We start from the raw sequence: 22,554 nt of genomic DNA, 5'->3' as shown, positions 1-22,554 counted from the left end.
CAGCACCTCCTCCTGTTACAGGGAATACAGAATCATCTGCTTGCAGATCCAAAGACCTTCCAATGCTGGTTGCTCCTTGTTCTTGGCAGCAGCTAACCCAAAGAGTAAGAATACAGATGCCATTTCTCATCCAGTCAACTGGCCTGAGAATGAAGACAGCTATAAGGACATGGAAGAAAAAGAATGAAGGAGCTGACAAATTTACAGTCAGGTATTTAATGAGATAAATTTCAGCTCAGACCAAGGGGAGCTTCCAAGGTATATCTAAGTCAAAAATATATGTACATCACTTACGTGCACATACTCCTATTTCGTACCTAGGTCTGTCTCCACTGTAGTCACAGTACAGGCCCCTGTGAAAATCACAGGTATCGGCCTCAGTGCAACTTTCTCCACGCTGCTTGGCACACGTCTTGCAGCAATCGCAGCCGTCTGTAACCAGGCTGACTCCTACTGAGCACCGAGGAGGGGACTTCGGACACTCGCATGGCCACTTACAGTACTGAGTCCGTGTGTAGGCCTCTGTCGTGGCAGGGACGGTGGGGGTCATGGTGGTGGAGGTCTGGGCAATGGCCTACAAACAAAGAAACACAGCTTGGAAACTGTTCCAGAGAAAAGGGGGCTGTGAACTATGTGGTGATATGTCCTTAATAAAAATCCCATCAGATTCAAAGAGGCTACAAGGAAAACAAAGGAAAAAAAAAAAAAAAAAGCATTGCTTTTCTGTATAGCCCTTCTGATACCAGCCAGGGACAAATACGCTGCAGCTTGGACTGGCATCCAAACCACATAGGCCCAGTTTGGTGGTATTCAGACTTTTTCAGACCTCTGCTCTCTGAACAGAGGTCTCTTTCCACGTAGGAACATAGGCACATATGTCAAGACCCCTTGATACACAGGAGGTTGTGATATGTCTGGTTTGTATCACCCTGGTTATTTGGCTCTGGCAGAGGGTTATGCCACCCTATAGTTGTTGTTGCCTGTTCAGCAAGATAAAGGTCATAGTGTTGCAGTGTGAAAGCACATGAGATGGGGCCCTTTTATGGCCTTCTCCTCCTCAGGCTTATCCATATTTGTGCATGTCTTGCATCCAAAACAAGGCATCCCATAAATCCATGAGGAGACAGGGAAAAGGCCTGTGAGCCCACCAACTCCACAGGTTCCTTTGATAGGTCAGGAACCTCTGTGCTGTGAGGATGATCACAGAATCACAAGATCACAGAATGGCTGAGGTTGGAAGGGACCTCTGGAAATCATCTAGTCCAACCCCCCTGCCCATCAGGATCACCCAGAGCACGTTGAGCAGGATGGCATCCAGGTGGGTTTTGAATATCTCCAGAGGAGACTCCACAACCTCTCTGGGCAACCTGATCTGAAACCCATCCCTGTCATGGATCTTATGAGGATGGCTTGGTCATTTCATCTCTTCTTGCAATACCACCAGTACCATAAGTGTCTTCTTACAATAAACTAGCCCTTTCACTTGAATAGGGACAAGGTTACAGAAAGGCAAATAAACCTCTGAAATCAAAATCTGGCAAACTGGCTGTGAATATTTTGATGCATGAGGACACTGGCCTATGTCTGAAAAATGCTTTTTTCATCTCCACACCTGTAACAAAACGTGCATGCAGTTCAGCTCCCTGACAGATTCCCAGTGCTAAGCAATGAAGCTATATAATGTCTATAACAATTAAAATAAAATAAAATAAAATAAAATAAAATAAAATAAAATAAAATAAAATAAAATAAAATAAAATAAAATAAAATAAAATAAAATAAAATAAAATAAAATAAAATAAAAACATGCATTTCCTCTAAGTATTGTGATGAACTTCCTTATCCATCCTTTGTAACATCTAAACAAATACATACTAAGGTTGTCATGAGGTTCTTAGGTCTTTCCTTTGCCTTTCCTTAGGCTCTTCAAAGTCTCACACTATAATTCCCATGAGATTGTCTTGGTCCACACAGCCAAAAAAGTGGGATATTTCTACAGTGATTTACCACCTACACCTTTTGGCACATTCTTTTGTTGTACATGTAGTCACTGTGGGCCATATAATTTAGATGAGTGCAAATGAAGCTTCAGGACTTCAGAGTTTCACCTGTTAGCAGTGCACAAATATTTGCCATCACTGTAAGCATATAAGGAAAAGTTTTATGGAGAGGATACTGCCAAGATTCCATCTTCTGATCTACACTACATCAAATTAGAAAAACAAAACCAAAAACTACAACATTAATGAAAAATATGAGAAGTGCTTTAGTAAGTTGAGATATAAAAGGAATTTCATGTAATGCAATGATGCCACTCCAGGACACAGATTTAGGTCACTATTACTGAGAAAAAAAAAAAAAAAAAGAGTTCTGGGGTACCTTAGCTCATAGGAAAACACACAGAGGGCAAAAGTTCATTACCTTATGCAATCTGCTTCCTGCGTGATATTTAACAGCACCACTGCATGATATTTAACAGCAGCAGCCATGTTCATGACACAGGGAGGGTGCAAGTCAAATCAGTAACAAAGCAAATATATGTCTTTACTACCAGGATTACTGCAGAGAAAACCGGAACTGCACATGGGCATCAAGCAGAGCACTCTGCCTGGACCCATGTGGTCCAGAAACTCTTTCTAGTTATAAAATTTGACGGCTGCAAAGAATGAGTGTATAACCCTACGAAGTACAGACAAGGAAAGTCAAAGTCTAGAAACTGCTAAGGTATTCTCATCTATTCCTGGCTAACGCATACTATACTATATATTCCCTAGTGCCCCAGTGTTTTATCTTATTTACAGTTCCAGATGAATGAAAAAAATAAAAAGGTTTTTCACTATCTGTCCATGGAGAAAATGCAGCAACCAAGGGTTCCGTTGGGAAAAGCATCTTCAAGAATAACCATCCCACAGCCCATAATCCATCCACCCATCCATCCATCCATCCATCCATCCATCCATCCATCCATCCATCCATCCATCTGTCCAGATACCCCTGCGCAGCTCTTTGACTGTCTTCTACAGTTTCTTTGCTAGCTGTCTCAGGTTGTATTTAAATAAATAAATAAATAATCTAAACCTGCTCCTGCTGCATTTGAAGATGTTTTTAAGCGTCTCAGTAATTAGTTATCTTTTATTTAGAACACTAAATTGTTAACACATTGTTAATTGCTGCCAAATAGGCAATGTGTTTGCTCTGGGCATCATTCCCAATTCTATTAAGACCTCCAGAATTGGCCTTAAAGTTGGCTTAAAACCACATTTAAACTCATGTTTAAACTAAAACATACCAATATAATTTACTCCCACTTTAAAGCTCCTTGATGTTGCCAAAGTTGTTAAAAGAGGAACATTCAGATCAATGAAAAGGCTTGGCCCTTTAATAGTAGCATTTTCCATTCCACTCACAAAAATTTGAGTAGGTGCAATAATCTGTCACTTGAGAAGAGAGGCCTCTTCAAGTGCAATAAACCTATTTACTTTGTTGATGAGTAAAAAAGTGCTTAATAATCAAATCCAGATATAGAGACAAAAGTCACACTATTTAAATAGCCCATTGCCATGGCCCAACCCCATAAGTAAATCCCTTCACAGTCCCTTGTTCCTATTGTTAATATGAGCAAGAAACAGTTCCCATCCTGTGAAGATATGAAAACATCTGTGAATCAACACATGTAGCAAAGAGGAACCAGTAAGTCCTGACAGTCAAGTAATTGTAGATAATTTGTGAGGCTGAGACTGCATTCTTGCAAAGGTCTGGGTATCTGGGAACTATTTGGTGGCTCATGATAAACAGGAATTTAAAGTAAATTATTTAACAGTGCTTCCACTATGGTTAAAGCCTGAGGTAACCAAGGAAGCTTTTCAAGGGTCCCTGTAGTGACTTGTAGGTGTTGTGGCTGTTGGATATACTTAGATATCCAGTGGTGTTAGCTGAGCAAGCCACAGGAAGGAAACTTAGTGTAGGTTACATGAGCATCAGTGTCAATAAGTGTCAAAATATTTTTGACTCCCTTATTTTACAAATAGAGAAGCCATGGAGAGACGGAAAGAGCATCCTGTCCTAGGCTCCATCACCACCAGATTTTCTTTGGAAAATGGTGTCCACCAGGTACCAGAACAAGTGTACAACATGCACAGCTTCAAGACCCTCTTCCTCTGCCCTCTGAAGTCCCTCAGAGCTTTGCTATAGAAGAGGCAATTGTGCAGATTTATAAAATTCTTGGCCTTTCCTCTTCTGTGTTCTGCTGTCACTACTGGGATATTTAAATCCCTTTGGAAAAGCCATCCAACACCACTAGGACAGTATCTCAAAACATTTTGGAATACTATTACTTTCCTACTAATACTCTGTAATGGTTCTCAGCAACAGCCATCCTTAGGAAGAAAACAAACAAACAAACAAAAACCACCACCAACAACAAAAAATCACATATAAGGTTTCATGAATCACATCTTCAGTGTCATTATAATATATAAGAGGACAATGGTTTTCTATTAAAGTCAACATGAGAGTGAAGAGAAATTTCAACATTGTAGTAAAGGGAAACACCAACAAAACACAATGCTGGGGGTTTGACAAGTAAATTTTAAAATGTCAGAGAAAGTAAAAAAAGTGTCTAGTGTGATTTTTTTTTTCCCAGATATTGGTAATTAACATGTTTTCTACAATTACTCTTCAAGCTTAGAGTCTGCAGATTTATGGTATATTTATGCTCCCGATTTATGCTGGACAAGTTCCAAAATTAGTTTCTGTGTACATATGCAGATAATATTATTTTGGTAGCAACGATTCCCTGCAAATTTCTGTGTTCATATTCAAGAGGACGGAAGGAGAAAATAAAAAATGACTGATTGCCTAGTAAGGTGTATTTCCAATTTGTTGGAAAATACGATATTGTAAGTTTGTTTTAGTTTTGAAAACTGGAAAGACCAAGTTACGGTGTTGAACTTAGTGTATACACTCCAAATTGCAAGACAGCCAGAGATACAGCAGCACTTTCACATAACGTATGAGGAAACCTCAAGCTCTGTTTTTAAGCATTAAAGCTCTAGATGCATTGCAATATATTCCTTCACTTCCAGTTCAAATAGGTGTTTAAAAATACATTTCTGTGTATTCATTTTACTGTTTCAGCACTGTAAGAGCTTAAGAGCTTACTTTTTTTTTTTTTTTTTTTTTTTTTTTCCACCCCAGGTATTTTTCTCATCAAGATGAGGAGAGAAAAGTTATGCATGCTCTTCTCCATTTACTGATGGGATAGAGTCTCAAAAGGATGGTGATTTCTAAACCCATTTCATCTGGCTACTGGCATTGCTGGAGAAAGGGTTATGAGAGATGGCCTGCAGAAATCAGCTCAAATCATAGTGGGTTATCACATATGCTGTTTTCTCCTTGACAGTAATTTGCTTTAAAAGGACCCTTGAGCCAATCCTTCGCTGGAAAAGTATGAGCTGTGGTTTTCAGGGCACATACTGTTGAGTGGACTCCTTTTAATTTCTGACAGTAAACATTTAAAATGAGTATTTTAAAGTTACATTTCTGATGCTGCCTTTCTGGATGCTGCCAGATATTGTTGGAGAGATGTGATCTAGATTATTTCCTGTCCTCCATCTCTGACACATTTATAAATAACAGTCAGTGATAAAACCTTTATTAAAATATCCTCCTTACTACAAAAAGGAGATTATATGTTTAAATCAGCTGATTTGCAGACTGACCCAAACAGCCTTAACAGTGGGTGATTGTGCAGCAAAGCCTGCTAGCAGCAGCTAATCACTCAAAATGCCTTTATTTTTTGCAGATTGACTGTCCTAAACCTGGACACTAAGGTTAATAATAAATAAATAAATAAAATTTAAGACGACACCTGCAGATGCACTTCCAGGAAAAAGGTTGTAAATTTGTGCTCTTCCTCTGCCAGGCGATGCATCTGCTTTCTCCTGGTTACATTTACTGGCTGAACTATTTAGCCACCCCAAGCAGAAACACCTGTAGAGACAACTCCAATACCATGTAACTCCAAATGTTCTCGAAAACTAAAATAATTTTAGAAAGCAGCCCAGAAGTCTCCAACTCACATTGCAAACAACTTAATACCAACCTGACACACTGCTGTTCCCAAGGGATCACAGGGGATGGAGCTTAATAAAGAAGTTAAAATGAAAGAAAAAATGAAATATAAACAATATATTGAATGAATCCACATCGCTTTCCATGTCTCTGTGTCATCTCTGGGCAAGCACATAGACTGCTTAGTGTAATCCCAGCAGAAAAAAAGAGTTCAACAACTCATGCATAATCCTGCCTTTTCACCTGCTTTAACCACATCTAAGGTCTAGATTTATCTTTCCAATCTACAGTCAAAAAGGGAGAAGTGTATGCATATTTGAATGGGGGGCACAACCCCAGAGATAGGGAAGTACTTTATCAGCCTCTCTAAAACAAAGGTGTGAAACTGAGGCCTTTGCAGACACTGCAAACCAAAGCATTTTCACCCCATCCACAGAAAATGTAAATGCCCACTGTGCAACCACTCAAGAGAAGAGGCAAGTCTGCATTAACCTTGACAGAAAGGTAAGAGCACTGTTGAGGGTCCAATCTGAAAGCCTTGAGAATCTTGTTGTTCTCAAACATATGAAGAACAAAATTTTGTAATGTTCTTCCTGTCCAAATTAATTTTCTCCAAAATTACAAGACACTTTCCTGTTGAAAAAAATACTCCCAAGTCCAGTTAAGGTGAAGAAAAGCAAAGGCACAGAGGGACAAAGAAAAAGGATAGTTTTTATTTCACTATACAATAGGTAACAGAATCATAGAAGGGCTCGGGTTGAAAAGGACCTTAAAGATCATCCAACTTGACTCCCCCTGCTATAGACAGGGATGCCACCAACTAGATCAGGTTGGCCAAAGCCTCATCCAGCCTGGTGTTGAACACCTCCAGGTATGGGGCATCCACAGTTTCTCTGGGCAGCCTGTTCCAGTGCCTCACTACCCTTACAGTAAAAAGTTTCTTCCTAATGTCTAATCTAAATCTATCCTCTTTCAGTTTAAGACCATCATCTCTTGTTCTATCCTGAGTAAAGTTTCCCTTTCCATCCTTTTTATAAGACCCCTTCAAGTATTAAAATGTTGTGAAGTCTCCCTTTATCCATTAAAATGTTAATGAGGTCTCCCCAGAGCCTTCTCTTCTCCAGGCAGAACATGCCCAGCTCTCTCAGCCTTTCTTCATAGGAGAGGTGCTCCAGCCCTCTGACCATCCTTGTAGCCCTCCTCTGGATCAGCTCTAACAAATCCACATCTTCATTGTGATGAAGGTCCCAAACCTGGATGCAGTGCTCCAGGGGTGTACTCAGGATGGAAGAGTAAAGGAGGACAATCACCTCCCTCAACCTGCTGGTCACACCTTTTTTTGATGCAGCCTAGGACACAGCTGGTATTCTGGGCTAACATAAGAAAATTAATCTAAAATGACAAACTGTTTGTGGTATTTACACTGTAAGAGGTTTTTTTTTTTTTTTTTTTCTGGTACTTAGATCCCATTGCTACAGCAAAGGCACCAGTTTATGGAAACAACTGGTTATCTTGTCATGAAAAACAACTGATTTCTAAATATTAATTGATTTCCACACGAATAACATTACATCTTTCTACGGTCCTCTAAATGCCCCGAGATACAAATGAGAAGGAGAAATAACAGGATATATCTGCAATTTGTGACTGTACATGCAAGATAGAGAAGCAGGCATGCCAAGGAAGGAATATTTTGAAGGCTAATGAGTTCCAAGGGACTTCAAGATAGATGCTGGGAGCAAGGAAATAATGTGGGACAACAGGAATTTAGGCGTAGCTCAATAGAGTTGGTATCTCACTATACAATGCTGGGGTGTGATAGCAGGAGCATTGTTCAATACAAGGTCAAGTCCTGAGTCTCTAATGGACATTAGTAATGAAAAGCTTACATCAACGGGCTGAAACCAGGTCATCAAAGTGGAAGCTTGTTTTTTGCCTTGCCCACTTTGAACTTTAGAATGAATATTGCTGAATATTTGTATTATTATCACACACAAGACAGATGGGTTGACAGAGTCAGTCAGTTCTAACAGCAAGATCAGTAGTAATCACAGTACTATCAGGCCTTCCTCACTTTGATGCTCTTGCTGCAAATCTCAGAGTCCCCATGAATTCTCAGAAACTCTACCACAAGATAATACTAGTGACAAGTGAGCTGGCATCAGGACAGAGGTATAAGACAGATTCTGCAGGACGTGTAATGGTAAGTGGAGAATATGATTACTGGGGACTGAGCTTCCATAGAGCAGACATGAGTTTCTAGATACTTTATTAAAATTGATTCCAGACATGAAATCTCCATAACATATTGTAAAATAACAGACTCTGAACCCAGAAAATGTAAGATAGTTTTACAGATGTCAAGTGCCACTCAGATTTATCCTTCCTGTGCACTGTAGGTTGAGCAGAAAGGAACATTCTGCATGAAGTATAACATTCAATATCTTAAGAAAATAAAAAATCCACAGTGAGTCAACCTCTAATATTTCTAGAATCTGTGAGTGATGAAAACTCAACTTCCCATAACATTATTTCATAAAATATATCTGTGGGAAGAGTATAGGCAGATGTTTGGAATAGCCTTTTTTAACTTAGTTTAGACAATTGCAGAGTAAAGATTACATATATTCACTACTTTCCCAGAATATTGCTTATACTGGCAAACTCAGTGTGGTCTTTCATTTTCTTCACTTTTTTTTTTTTTTTTTTTTTTTTTTTTTCATGGAGTGTTTAGAACAAAAGAACTTCCCAGTCAGAAAGTGACCTGATGTTTCATAAGTGTTCTTCTAGTTAGAGTAACACTTTCTAAGAGCACAGTGACCTGAAAATATTTGGACATTCTTAACAAATTGACACTGCCACTACATACTCCACTAATTGGGATATTAAACAACATATTTTCTGTGTTCTGAGAACATTTCAAAGTCTTGCACTGCACATGTTCCATATGTGCAGCTAATGAGCTCATCTGGTAAAACCAGCTTGAACTAGAGTTTGAAAACCATCAGAAAACATCTGGAGAAACAGCAGAGTAGAGTCTCGAGAAGGGATGAATAGACAGACTTAAATTTTTGGAAAGTGGAGTGCAGGGAAAAAAAAAAAAAAAAAAGAGAGAGAGAGAGAGAGAGAGAGATTGCATTTGGATCATCCAAGGTCATAAGGTTACAAATAATCCTAAAACTGTACAGAACAAGATGTTGACATATTAGTCATGGGTTGGGTGACAAAAACAGTATCATAGGTCCAGCTCCCAAATAAGATCATACTGCTTTGGCGTTTTACTTTGCGGTTACCCATGTTCTGCATTTGTTTGTCTCCTATTTTCAGTAATGACCTTGAAATCAAAGGGAAGATGCTTTCTGTCCTCTTACACTCTGTCCCAAGATGGGCAAAAAGCAAAGTAGAACAAAGGCTCCCCTTCACCTCTCCTTCCCCTCCCCTATTTCAAGAATAGTGCAAAAGTTTGGTGGCATTTTTCCAAATCATATCGGTTTTCATGATTATTTTATTCAAAAGAGAAGTCTGCATTTTTAAATATCAGCAGTTTCCTACCAATATTTCCAATGCAGAACATCTTGACTTAAAACAGCTTTTCATTTCAAAATTTCATCGTTATTTAAATTCTCAAATCTGTAACATTTTTCTTGACCTAATATATGCACTTTCCTCAAGCTGCTGATGAACTGATGAAGCTATGCATCCCTACTTCCTTTAAATAGAATTTTTCCTCCCAGGTCGAGCTTCCACTGCTGTTTCTCCTTAGCTTTGGCTTTCCAAGTTGATCTTTTGTTATTTTCAACTTTCAAAGTGTTTTTCTCCTTTAAATACATACTAAGGGCTAGAAACTTCTGCAAAGCTTTTGATGCTGTCCCACATGGCATAATTGTCCCTAAATTGGAGACGCTTGGGTTCAATGGGAGGACCACTCAGCTGGAATTGGTTGGATTGTTGCGTTCAAAGAGTTGCGGTCTACGGCTCAATGTCCAAATGGAGGTCAGTAACGAGTGGTGTTGTTCAGAGGTCAGTACTGGGACCAGCACTATTTTACGTCTTTGTTAGTGACATGAACAGTGAAATTGAATGCGGCCTCAGAAAGTTTGACGATGAAGCCAGGAGGAAGATGCTGAGGGATCTGGGCTTGTGTAGTCTGGAAGAGGCTAAATGGTATCAGCCCACAGCTACTTGAAATTGAGAAATGTCTGAGACCAATTCTTCTCAGTGGTAACAGAGGGCATATAAATGGGCAACAGCCACAAACCACATTCAGGGAGGTTTAGTCTGAATACCAGAAGGGCAACTTCATGAGGAGATAATTGCAACCCTGGGTCATTCTGGGTGTCTGAATTCTCCATCCTTGCTTGTTGGAGTAGAGACCTCCAGAGGACACTGATGACCAGTGTTTCTGGGATTGTGTGACTGCATACCTTGTCAAAACCAAGTATGGTTTACAAGGTGTATAACTAACTAACTAACTAAATAAATAAATAAGATAAATAAAAAAGGTAAATAAATAATCTCTTTTTTTTATGCAATGTAATGCAGAAAAAAAAATGATTCCTATTTTGTAGATCCATCTCCTGTTATATCATGAGCACAGCCAAAATGCTATTTGGCAGCTAATTAATATTTTATCTGATAACAGGAAATCTTCCATATGTCTGGTTTTATAGCAGGAGGATTTCAAGACAATAGAGAGAAAGAGAAGCTGCTACTGCTGCTTTAATGGCCCCTTTGGAACACATGGCATGTGCAGATTCATCCAAAAAACCATAACTGCCATTTAATGTAGTGTCATATCATTATATCAAAGCCACCTCAAGACTTTCAATGAAAGATGAGCAGTAAGACTGCATTGCTAAATTCTTGTGGTTAAGTAAAAAACAGATGGAGCCTACAAGTTGTCTGAATAAACATCAGTATTTCCAGGCAGAGTCTTGTAGTGAAAGGATATTTTGTCTCCAAGAATGGCATATTCTGGCAGTTCTAGCTCATAGTATTTGATGAAATCTGTTAGGCAGAAAATGAAGATGAAAGAGATATAGGTCAGTAGCATTCTTAGGACCAACAGAAGATGCCAGGCTTTTGTACACTCTAGAAGGACCTGAAATTACTTCCAATTGCAGAACAGCATCATCCAGTTTGAAATGTCTTATCTTACCCCTTTCCAGGAAAAATCGTGGCAAGAATCTTTTGTAACATCTGAAGTGAATTAGCTCAGTGCGTGCAGAGAGATCCGTAAGGCAGCATTAGTAGGTTTGAAGCAAAGGCATCCATAACAATATTTGTCACAGCCTGATCATCTGAGCTGGATGTAGTCTGATCATACTCCTGAGAAGAAATAAGCTTTTCTTGGCCAAGACAACATCCCATTAAAACCAAACAGAATGGGAACAAGGGATTAGGGGAAGGATGAGAGATGCAGAACCTCCCTTGCATCCTCTGGAAACCTCTCTGACCCTTGTTCAGCATGTATAATGATATCGCTATACTAGGAGGCCTTGTGATACATTCACATCTGTATTGTGAAAGGTTGTCCTGGTTTCAGTTAGCACAGAATTAATTTTCTTCCTAGTAGCTGGTGGAATGCTGTGTTTTGGCTTGGGATGAGAAGAGTGCTGATAACACCCCGATGCTTTAATTGTTGCAGAGCAGTGCTTATACTAAGCCAAGGACATCTCAGCCTTTTGCTCTGTCCTGCCAGCGGGCAGGCTGGGGGTGCAGTAAGAGCTGGGAGGGGACAGACCCAGGACAGGTGACCCAAACTAGCCAAAGGGGTATTCCATACCATCTGACGTCATGCTAAACAATATATAGGGGTGGCTAGCCGGGGGGAGGGGGCCGGACTGCTCGGGGTTAGGCTGGGCATCGGTCAGCGAGTGGTGAGCAATTGCATTGTGCATCACTTGTTTGTACATACTATTATTACTTTCCTATTATCACCATTGTATTATTATTGTTATTATTTTATTATTATTTTGTTATTATTATTTTCCTGTCTTATTAAACTGTCTTTATCTCAACTCACGGGCTTCACTTTCCATTTCTCTCCCCCGTCCCAGAGAGGGAGGGGGGAGGGTGAGCGAACGGCTGCGTGGTGTTTAGCTGCCGGCCGGGTTAAACCACGACAAAGGTTCAGCTGAGATCACCCACCATGAGATCCACTGAGAATAAACAGATACTTCCAGACACCAGGGACTGATGCTTATCACACTGAACATCCTATACCGAGGAACATCTGTGCAAGAATCTATGAAATCATCAGTGCTCATTGCTTGCAGGTAGAAATGAGTATATGGCTTATCAGAAAAATGGAAAAACAAGTTCTTGTGATTGCTACAGATGATATTGGGTTACTGGCAAGTATGGAGGGCTTAGTGTTCTTTTATAAGGCTATGGCAGAGTAAGCAACCTTAATCTCTGTGTAAAGTAAAGAGCTTTAATGAAAAACAGACTCTTCTTTTAAAAACTGGGCTTATTAGGTAAATGGTTTTGATTACACTAATTTGGGCAGATATAAGGAAGACTGAAGAAATGTCAAGAGCTGCAGCTCTCCCTAGCAGCGACTGTGCACAATGTGCAAAGACTGACAGGAGAAGATTCAGGGGGATAAAGAAAGTATTCATGGTATTAAAAATGTATTTAGCTAGGAACAGCAACATTTAAATCAAGGAAGGGAAACAGGAGTTGAAGATGATGGGATGCATCCAGACTACAAGAGTTTTGCCTCATGTTCTAAACAGGTGCCAGGTATCTGGAGGTCTCTGAAAACTGAACTATAGGTGTGCTAAGATTTTTTATACAGGGGCAAAAAAAAAGGCTTGCATTGTCAGGAGACAAATCACAAACACCACCTGCCAGGTAAAAATATATGAAATGGTTAACAGAGTGGAGTTTGGACATGAACAAAAAATAACAAGAGTGCCCATGTTGTCACAAAGAGGAAAAAGGAACTGAATACCTTCTACAGCTTCTGCTGACAACCCTTCAGACTCTCCCGGCACCTCATTACGTTGGCAGCGGGCATAGCCAATGCTAGTTCCAACAGTCAAATTTTCTGTCTTCATCATAAATCTAAGTCCTCTCTGCCTATTGCAAAATCCTAGAAAGCATTCCCAATACATTTCTCTGAGTGCTATAAAATGATTCACACAAATAGACATATATCCAAGTAATCCACTTCAGGTTCAGGGATTGGAAGGAAAGTGTACAACAGTGCACAGCACAGAGCAGATGCTGCTTTTAATCAATTCCTCAAGGAAATAAGTATTGAATTCCCTGAGGACACATTATCTTCCTAATAGTTTTCTTCCTGAAGTTGATATCAAGCCTTTAGCTATATTATGGGCTACCAATGTCAAACAGCTGCCTCTTAAAATCTCCCTCAATGGATTTAATTAGGCATTTTGTCACTGTGTTTTAGAGTGTGCCAAAAAGGAACTCTAAAAGGAACTCCGTAGACCTTTGCTACAGTGATGCCTGATGCTTAAAGGAGGAACAAACAGCAGAATGTGAAGCACACATTTCTGAGCTTTTCTTCTGCTGACTTAAAAAGTGAATATCTACAGAACAATAACAACAACAACAAAAGACTAAAGACCTGTAAATAAAACAGAAAAATCAGTAGAAATGTAGCTGCCAGCTCTGGATGAGGTAACATGCACAGATCCACTCAGAGCAGAGCTGCAAGGGAGTCTGTGCACACGTACACCAGGTAGATATCAAACCAAAACCATGACAACCCACAGGCTAGAGAAATGGTGAAGTGCTGTATGCTCATATTACAGGTTAAAGAAAGACCATCATAAACAACCTTGCCAAATTTATGGTGAAATCTTTTAGCAGGAGTGCAGTGATCAGCTAAAGGCCTCCTTCTCTACAGCTTTGCTAAGCTTATATGCCCTAAATCCCTGGAACAAGCCCAGCCTAGCTGAGCGAATTTACTGGCTCCACATGTGGAGCAGAGACATTACTTGCCAAAACATGTGTACAAAGACCCTTCACACAGATGATATTAGAGATCATGAAGACTAATGCTACAAGGATGAAAGAAACTGGTAAACAAATCTGGAACTCATTAACTTTTCTAGATGGTAGTCAAGACCCTGAAGTAGATTGAAGTATGGGTTTTGTAAGCAGAAGAGAGAAACTGCAAATTGAGTACACTCTACATATTCATCGTAACAATCCTGTGCCCATTTTTTATGATCTGTTACAAAAGACAATAGCCTATCCAAACAGTTTATGGTCTACTGAAAACACTGTTGGACTGAAGCTTCCTATTTCTTTAATATCTGAGAAAATGAGATCTACAGATATTCTCACCCAGCTTCTCAGGTCAGTCTGTATGAGTGCCAGTTGGGTGTGCAATGCTGTATTGTACCTGAGCCTAGGGGAGGTACACAAGGACATTGGGAACCTACATAACTGAATGTCCCCTATTATGGAAATAACACTGGCATCAATCTGGTACAAATCTGCTCTTCAGGAGAGATAACCTATCTGGGAAGCATATTAGAAATCACACTCATCATTGTTTTCAGTCAAAACCCAAAATAATGAAACAATTCCTAATGGAGCATCTACTAAGACAAAGGTTTACTAGCAGGGAAAAAAACATTAAATACTTCAATATAGAATCATAGAAAGGTTTGGATTGGAAGGGACCTTAAAAATTATCTATTTCCAAACTCCCTGACATGGGCAAGGACACCTCCCACCAGACCAGGTTGCCCAAAGCCCCTTTTAACCCGGTCTTGAACACCTCTAGGGATGGGGCATCCACAGCTTCTCTGGGCAGCCTGTGCCAGTGCCTCACCACCCTCTGAGTGAAGAATTTCTTCCTAATATCTAATCTAAATCTACCTTCTTTTAGTTTAACGCCATTCCCTCTTGTCCTATCACTGCGTTCCCTGATAAACGCAGCTTTTCTGTAGCCCCAGCTTTTCTGTAGCCCCCTTTAGGTACTGGCAGGCTGCTGTAAGGTCTCCCCAGAATTTTCTCTTGTTCAGGCTGAACAACCTCGACTCCCTCAGCCGGTCTTCCCAGGAGAGGTGCTCCAGCCCCTTGGTCATCTTTGTGTCCCTCCTCTGGACTTGTTCTAATACTTCCATGTCCTTCTTGTGCAGAGGGCCCCAGAGCTGAATGCAGGGCTCCAGGTAGGGTCTCAAAGAAGTGGAGCAGAGGGGGAGAATCACCTTCCTCAAGTTGCTAGCTACACTCCTTTTGGTGCAGTCCAGGATACGGTTGGCTTTGTGGTCTGCAAGCATACATTGCTGTCTCATATTTGTTTTTTCATCCACCAATACCTACATATTATTATTCATTTTTTGAATGTTGCTATTAACTTTATCTGACCTACAGGCTCAAACAACCAACCAGCAAGCTAACTTCCACATATTTATTAAGAAAGAAAACAATGCTGTTTTCAAGACAAGTCCATTAGGAGGGCAAAGCTTTGGCATGAGTAACAATACAAGGGTCAATTCATCCCATTAAAGACATAAAAATAAAGTTTTTTGTTGTGCATGAATGTAGAAGCTACTCAGTTTTTATAAAACCACAAGGATATCTGACCAGCTTTCCTTCAGAAAAGGCCAGAAAGAAAAAAGCCAAAAAGCCTTCTCACAAGACACATGTAGTTTTGTTTATCTATGAACATAGCTGGAGAGAGAAGGCGAGTGGGAGGAAATCGGATTTGAGTGTGACCTAGAGCTGCTAATACAGCAAGACATGGATACAAATAAGATTACTATAATGAGCCAATATAAGCAGCTAGCTTTTAACAGCACTTGCTTAAGAGAAAGGAGGTTCCTTTCTGATGCAGACCACATAGCCACTCTTATTGCACATGGATGTATCTTGTTTGGTTCTTGTTGTCATTGCAAAGGATAACTGGCAGCCAAGGCAGCGTGACTAAAATATGAATGCTTTAAAAGAATATCAATGCTAATGAAAGTCAGATGATTTACACAGGAAAGTTAATTTAGAGATAGTCAACAAATAAAAACCACCAAGAATCAAGTGCATATACACAACGGCTCCAAAATTGGCCCTCTGCAATTCACCAGATTATTGTTCTGTGTTGTAAAAGATTGCAGAGCTGGTCAGAAGCAGCTAACATATTTGTGAGACACTCACTCTTTCACCGGTGAGGAGTTTATGCATAACTCTCCTTGGCTTCTTTGTGCAATTAGCAGCACTCTCAGCTATGGGATGTGAACCCCAGGCCTCTTTCCTGAGGGCAGAGGAGGAGACCATTGCAGTGACTACACAAGAGACTTGATAGCTGCTCTAGGCAAAATGCCTAACTTCAGGGCAGCTCAGGCTACAGAAAGTGAACTCTAGATTGAAGGAGTAGGGCACAACTTCTCTATTTGAACTCATCTTTCAACCTCTCTGTGTCTGAAGAACAGGGGTGGCAGAACTTCTTTGGCTATAACAAACAAACACTGAAGATTGTGAGCTGCCCAGAGTATGAAGAAATGCGCAGTTGACATCAAAGCAGATCACCACCAGAGAGTAAGGTCAATGGAGACCTCAAGCAAGTTCCTCTGTGAAGATGCCAGTGTTAATATGAAGAGAGATGAAAGCCAGATCTGCTAAAAGGCCTTTAGGCCTGTTATTAGGCCTAAAACAATCTTGATGTATGTCTGGGAAGAACAGATTTCTACTCACCTACAGAAAGATCAGGAGCATGTGAATATTTGCTGAATGTGACTTACAGAGGTCTGGTGGACTTTGTATGCACAAAGGCACAAGTTAGAACCTAAAAACCATTTGTTTTAGAAAAAAGACAAGGTTTTAAAGTGAACCATTTTGTTTGCTTGAGGTGAATGACTATGTCATATCCAGCATGTTCCTCAGCACGGGTATACTTGCAGCCTACACCAGTTACAGAAAGGGTTTGCTCAGGTGGCTGCAACAAGATGCAGCCAAGTCACCACCAACTGGTGGGATACCACTGATTCCATCAACAATATCAAAAGTACCCATTGCAACAAAAGAATGAAAACAGGGACAGGTGTGATCTTGTTCTGCTCTGAAGGTCTGAAATACCCTTAGTATGTATTCTCTCCCGAGATGAAGTCCAACAAACACTTTCTCAACACATACAGGCAAAATTCTCTTTACAAGGCTTGTTATCTTGTTTTTCTGCCATTTCCAGGGAATTTGTTGATTGATTTTTAAATACTTTGAAATAAAATTAGAAGTTTTAACTACTTTCTCCTTCACGAGCACAACACCAGAAAGTGGGGGTTGCAAAGGGGAGAAGTGTTTTCACCAAAAGCAAGAGGAAATCCTGTTCTTTCTGAATAAAGTGTTAAACCACAACAGGATGTGAAATGTGTGGGACGTGTGAAGAAAAGAAAAAGCAAAAAAAGGCTGCCCTGGATAGAGAATAGAGGGGAAATTTGCTTTAAGGAGAGAATCCAGAGATGCTGAAGCAACACAACCACAAGATTTGAAGAGTTAAACTGTTCTCTGTTTACCGAACCATTGAGTAGGAAACATGCAGCTGAATCAACAGGAAAGTGGAACATGGAGTCAAAAGTGCATTTTTAAACTTGTCTTTTTCATCCCTAAATCTACCAAGAAGATTAACAGTTGAGATTTAATAACAAAAAGAAAGACTTCAACTGCATATGTTCTGCAGCAACAAAGTGGAGAGCCTGCTCCAGTGTGCTGGCAGCTGGACAGTGCTTATCAGCAAGAGCATCCACTTCCCAGACCACAGCCAAGAAATAAAGCCTATTCAAGGTTTAAGAGAGCTCACATGATGGGAATTTACTGTCTGGCGGACAACTGCCAGTCCTTGAGGTCGACCTGAGGCAGAAGCAGCCAAAGCTGCCTGGACCAGACCTCCCACAACTATTTATCTCTCAGCATACACCCCCACGTTCTGCCTGGTCTCCCTTCTCCCCTAGTCTCCTAAGCTAATAACCCTAGAATGTTATAATTTTGATTTCCATTTTCCAGCCAAGCTTGTAGCCTCAGAGGAGTGTACAAATCTCATTGTTTTCCATTTGGATTCAGATGTATAGTATAGAAAAACAGAGAGATACTGAAATTTTGTGTGGATCTGGTCTCAGGTTCTTGACCCTATATGGAGTTCCCATTAGCTTTCCAGGAAAACAGTTGAAATGAGTATTTTGATTGTAACACACAAGGCTTAGATTTTTTGTGGGTTTTTTGGTTTGGTTCCATCCCACACCCTATTTCTTTTACAGAAACTATCAGTTAATGTCCTGTGCAAGCCTGGGAAGATGTTCATTGTCTGAAACTCCTCTACATCATCAGAAGGATAAAAAAAAATACAAGTGCATTTGGCTTTTTCAAAAAATGAGCAAAAAAGGTATGAGTTTTGTCACTCACATGGTTTTTGGGGTATCATTCCTACTCGGCCTCTTTTATTGAATGAAAAACAAACAAACAAACAACAAAACACAAACACACAGGCAAGTGAACCTTTTACAGAGTCTAATGCAAAATGAGAAGGAAAAATATTTTTTCCCACTAAATACATTCATTTATTTACTTCGACTAATAGTTTTAAGCATGCTACAAACTGCACTTTGGTTAAGGGCTGGCCCTTGGGAACCAGGGTCTCATACCCCGTATTTAGAGAGCCCACAACCATTAACTCTCCAAAACAGAAGGGAACAGATGCTGCTTGCTTTTTTAGTGGCATTTTGGTAAAGGATGACAGGGTTTTAAGATACCTTTGCTACATTTTTGTCTTATGTTTTGTCTTTAAGAGTGATTTAGATCCATATCTGTTTGGGTTTTGATTATTTGTTTTCCCCCTATATGATTTCCCTATTCAGGGTAAATATTGATCCATCATTTCATCCAGTAGACCTTAATAGCATCAGATGAATGCTATAGGTAGCAGTTTAGCAACAGATGAATGAAAATGATAAGGAATGTACAACACTGTAGTTTTAATAGGGTTAAAAGGAAATAATATGACCAGAAAAATTTTCAGAGATGAAAGGACTTTTAAAAGCACTGGGGCTTTCCACAGGCAGAGTCTGAAAAGCCAGGGAAACTGCTAGGAAGCAGCAGGTGCATTCATAACATTGAGATCATTCAGAATGATAATTATTAAAATACCTCATATATATTTACTCAATATGAATAAGGAGAGAATAAAAGCACGTTTTTGTTCCAAAACAGTGCTTCTTCAGCGTGGAATGGGGGTTCACGCAGAAGTTCCCATCCGCAGATGTCCTGAGATCTTCTTTGCAACTGAATTTAAAAGAAGCTTCTTTTTAATAGCTTGGCTGCTTCACAGCATTCTTTAAAGAAAACCTTGAATTCAGTTCCAAAATATTCACCTTGCTGTTCTCTCACAGTCATCAAGTTTCCTTGCCCTCTGCACTCTTGCCATGGACAGTTTCTCTACTTCTTGTCTGTTTTGGCCTGGATTTCTACAGAGCTCTACATTTAAAATCCTGCAGACCTGGCAAGGGAGGGATTCTCCTTCCTTTGGCTCCTGCCTCGTGGCTAGGTGCATAGTTGAAATACTGAAAATTAGCATGGCTTGGCCCAGAGCATTTGGCTTACGAGAATTACAGAAAGCTTGTTACACCCTTATGTAAGTTTGCAGGACCTTTGCATTGCAGCACACTTTTGCAGCAGGCACTTGCCCATTTTCTGGTGTTACCTTTATCAGGAGAATGCCACCTGTCTAGTCTTGGTTCTGTGGCCTTGGCCATCCCCATGCTGTAGTACTGGGAAGCAGTGTGCCCTCCATACTGACCAGATAAAAATGTGGGGTCCTTTCACACGTTTTTTGAGTGCCTGTAGCAGTGGCTAAGCAGAGCATTGATGCTGGGGAGCCCGCAGGACTGCAGGGAGCAATAGCAAAGGTGGGCTTGGGGATAAGACATTAAGTCCACTATGAGAGGCCTGATGGCCAGGCTAATCCAAAAAACTTTAAAGGGGTACTTGCTTTTTTCTGAATCAAGAACTGCTGTAGGACAGTCAGTGGAGCAATGGCTGCAAACATCTTGTCCATGTGCTATGAAAAGGGAGGATGGGGTGATGAGGGGAACAGTCTGTTCCTGAAGAGCTGGCTCAGAAACAGCAAAAGGAGCAAACAGGCAATGGGGAGGAGGGAGGCTTGGAAAAGGACAGAGCCAGCTCTCAAATCAGCCTGAGCTCTGCAGGACAAACACTATTCCAGACACATTTGAAGCCCAGATCCTGTTTTAATATGCAACAGAAAGCCCCAAAAGGCAGCTATACCTTTGTACCTGCCATCCAATCCCCTACAAATGAAAGCTGACACACTGCAAATGGGGAAAAAAAAAAAAAAAGAGGCCAGTAGATTAGTAGATTTGCCCTTGACTTGTACAAAGCTTTGGGGACAAAACTGTTGCTTTCAAATTAAATAAGATGGAAACTACAAGTGGAGAAAATAGAATACCTCCTGGCATGAATTGATAAAGAAAAAAAAAAAGAAAAAAAAAAAAGAAAAAAAAAAGAGTGAAGTTATTAGTAAAGGAAAATTATGCATTGTGCTGGAGAATGAATCCTCTTGCCCCTTGAAGTCAGTGGAAACAAAACTGAAATACAGGGCTTTGGTAAAAAAAAAAAAAAAAAAAAGTTAGAGAAATAGTGAGAAATAACTTGTGCAAGCAGTAAACGGGCACATTGATAAACTCAGAGGTCTCAGCTCTCTGGATGGGAATGCAGGGACTGCACTTGCAAGAGCAAGAATAGCAGAAGGGATTGCTTATGGTGGAAAGCAGAACCTTTTGCAAGGAAAGGAGGAAAGTAGTGAATAACCCTGTTTTAATCTGGGGCCCAAGAGATGAAGTGACTGTCCCAAAGGCAGACAGGATGTCTGTGGCAGAGCCAAAAATAGCAGCTAGATTTCTTGTTCCTACACCGTAAACATACCATGATCCCTCCTCCTACACATAACTAATATAACTAGTTGTTTAGTTCTCATTGGATGAAAAAAAAAAAAAAAAAAAAAAAAAAAAGAGAGAGAGAGAGAGAGAAAAGAAACAAGAAAAAAAAAGAATTGTTCCACTGAGCCAACTCTCAGATGCTGTCCATTTAGCAAAATCAGTTGCTTTGCCTTTTATCTTTCAAACATCACATGCTTCTGATGCCTGCAAAAGGGCAAGACTCTTTTACCTCTCCAATGCCTTCACATCCAACAAATAAGTGGTGATCAGCAGTTTCCAACTTGCTGTGCTGGTGCAGTGATGTAAGGGGTCCTACACACTCTTGCTTGCTGTGATACCTGCTGGGGCTCAAGTCTAAATCAAGCAGATGACAAAATTTCCTTTTCTCATCCAGAGACCTCCTGACCTCAAAAAACATCATACCATGCCAAAGGAAAAAAAAAAAAAAAAAAAAAAAAAGCCACAAAACTAATGAACCAATGAATGAAAAAACAAACCCTTGCACAGGGTACTGCTGCAGCTCCACTGCAATACACTGATGTGGGGTGTCCTGCACCCCAGCAGTGAAATTCCTTGGCAGATCACGAGGAGAAAATCGCTGAGATATTTTCATGTCCATCAGCACCCACACATCTCCCCAAAGCACTCCATGCAAACGTTGCCTCTTCCCCATCGTAAACAACCCCAAACTGATAAAAAACATTTCAACTCTTAAGCAGTTCATGCTGCTGCTTTCCCACAGAGGAGAGGACATCAGCTAGGCATTTTTTCTCCAGGGGGAAAAAGATGAATTACTAATTATATGGGTACTGACATTTTTGCTTGTCTCTGGAAAAATGACCTTGGTGTTGGCTGTTCATTGCCTACAGCAAGCCAAGAGGCTGCTGTGAGCAGAGCAGAGCAGGCACAGAGCTGCTCTCTCAGCTCCCCTACACGTGAGGGCAGTGTTGGTGCACAGATGACAGGGCTTTGGTGCTCTCCTGCAGCCCTGCACAGCACCCTGCTGCTGCTGCTCAGCATCCTCCTGGGCCAAGGCTGCTCCACTTGCACAATTCATGCCATAAATAAATAAATAAATAATAAACAAAATAAAATAAAAAAAAAATAATAAAAACAGGCTTGAGAAGTGTACGGGGAGGCGGTTGTTAGGCCAAAATATTTGTATCCACACCGCTCCCATTGTAAAGGCTGTTTTTCTAAGAAAGCTTCCCCTCTATATTACATGATGAACAATAAAACCACGATCAACACCTTTACAGGCATATAATGACATAGGAAATGGGACAGATGTAAGTCTTTAATTATTTCTCTTTAAAATGGTGCAATCATCAAAGATGGAGAGGTTTTTAAATGATCTTAATTGTGCCGCTCTAATATCCATTTATTCCTCTGATCAAGTACTCCAGCCTCCCAGACGACACTCTGGAAAGCATTTTCATACAGCTGGCACTGGGGGGTGGATGATCAGTCAAAAATATGGCATGGTCGTCTCCTTGACTGAAAACAGACAGCCTATATGATACATATGGAACAAGTGACACAAACGACTAAAATGCAAGCG

The 22,554-nt window shown here is 40.4% G+C and overlaps 1 protein-coding gene across 2 annotated transcripts in view; it reads right to left on the bottom strand.

Moving 5' to 3' along the window:
- The window catches only part of CCN4 (cellular communication network factor 4), a 37,114-nt gene that overhangs the window by 5,620 nt on the left and 8,940 nt on the right, over positions 1-22,554 (bottom strand). The window contains exons 2-3 of one of the 2 annotated variants that reach the window (XM_068672692.1): positions 318-574; positions 7-143 (exon numbers count right to left, since the gene is read on the bottom strand). In XM_068672692.1, coding sequence (XP_068528793.1) covers positions 7-143; positions 318-574 — 394 coding nt within the window. Of the gene's footprint in view, positions 1-6; positions 144-294; positions 575-22,554 lie in introns of both variants that reach the window. The other variant, XM_068672693.1, reaches the window with a different exon arrangement.

This window comes from Anas acuta, chromosome 2 (assembly GCF_963932015.1).
Source record: "Anas acuta chromosome 2, bAnaAcu1.1, whole genome shotgun sequence".
In the NCBI taxonomy this organism is placed as follows: domain Eukaryota; kingdom Metazoa; phylum Chordata; class Aves; order Anseriformes; family Anatidae; genus Anas; species Anas acuta.
The sequence above is the reverse complement of the archived record's forward strand: the minus strand, read 5'-3'. Positions and strand labels throughout refer to the sequence as shown.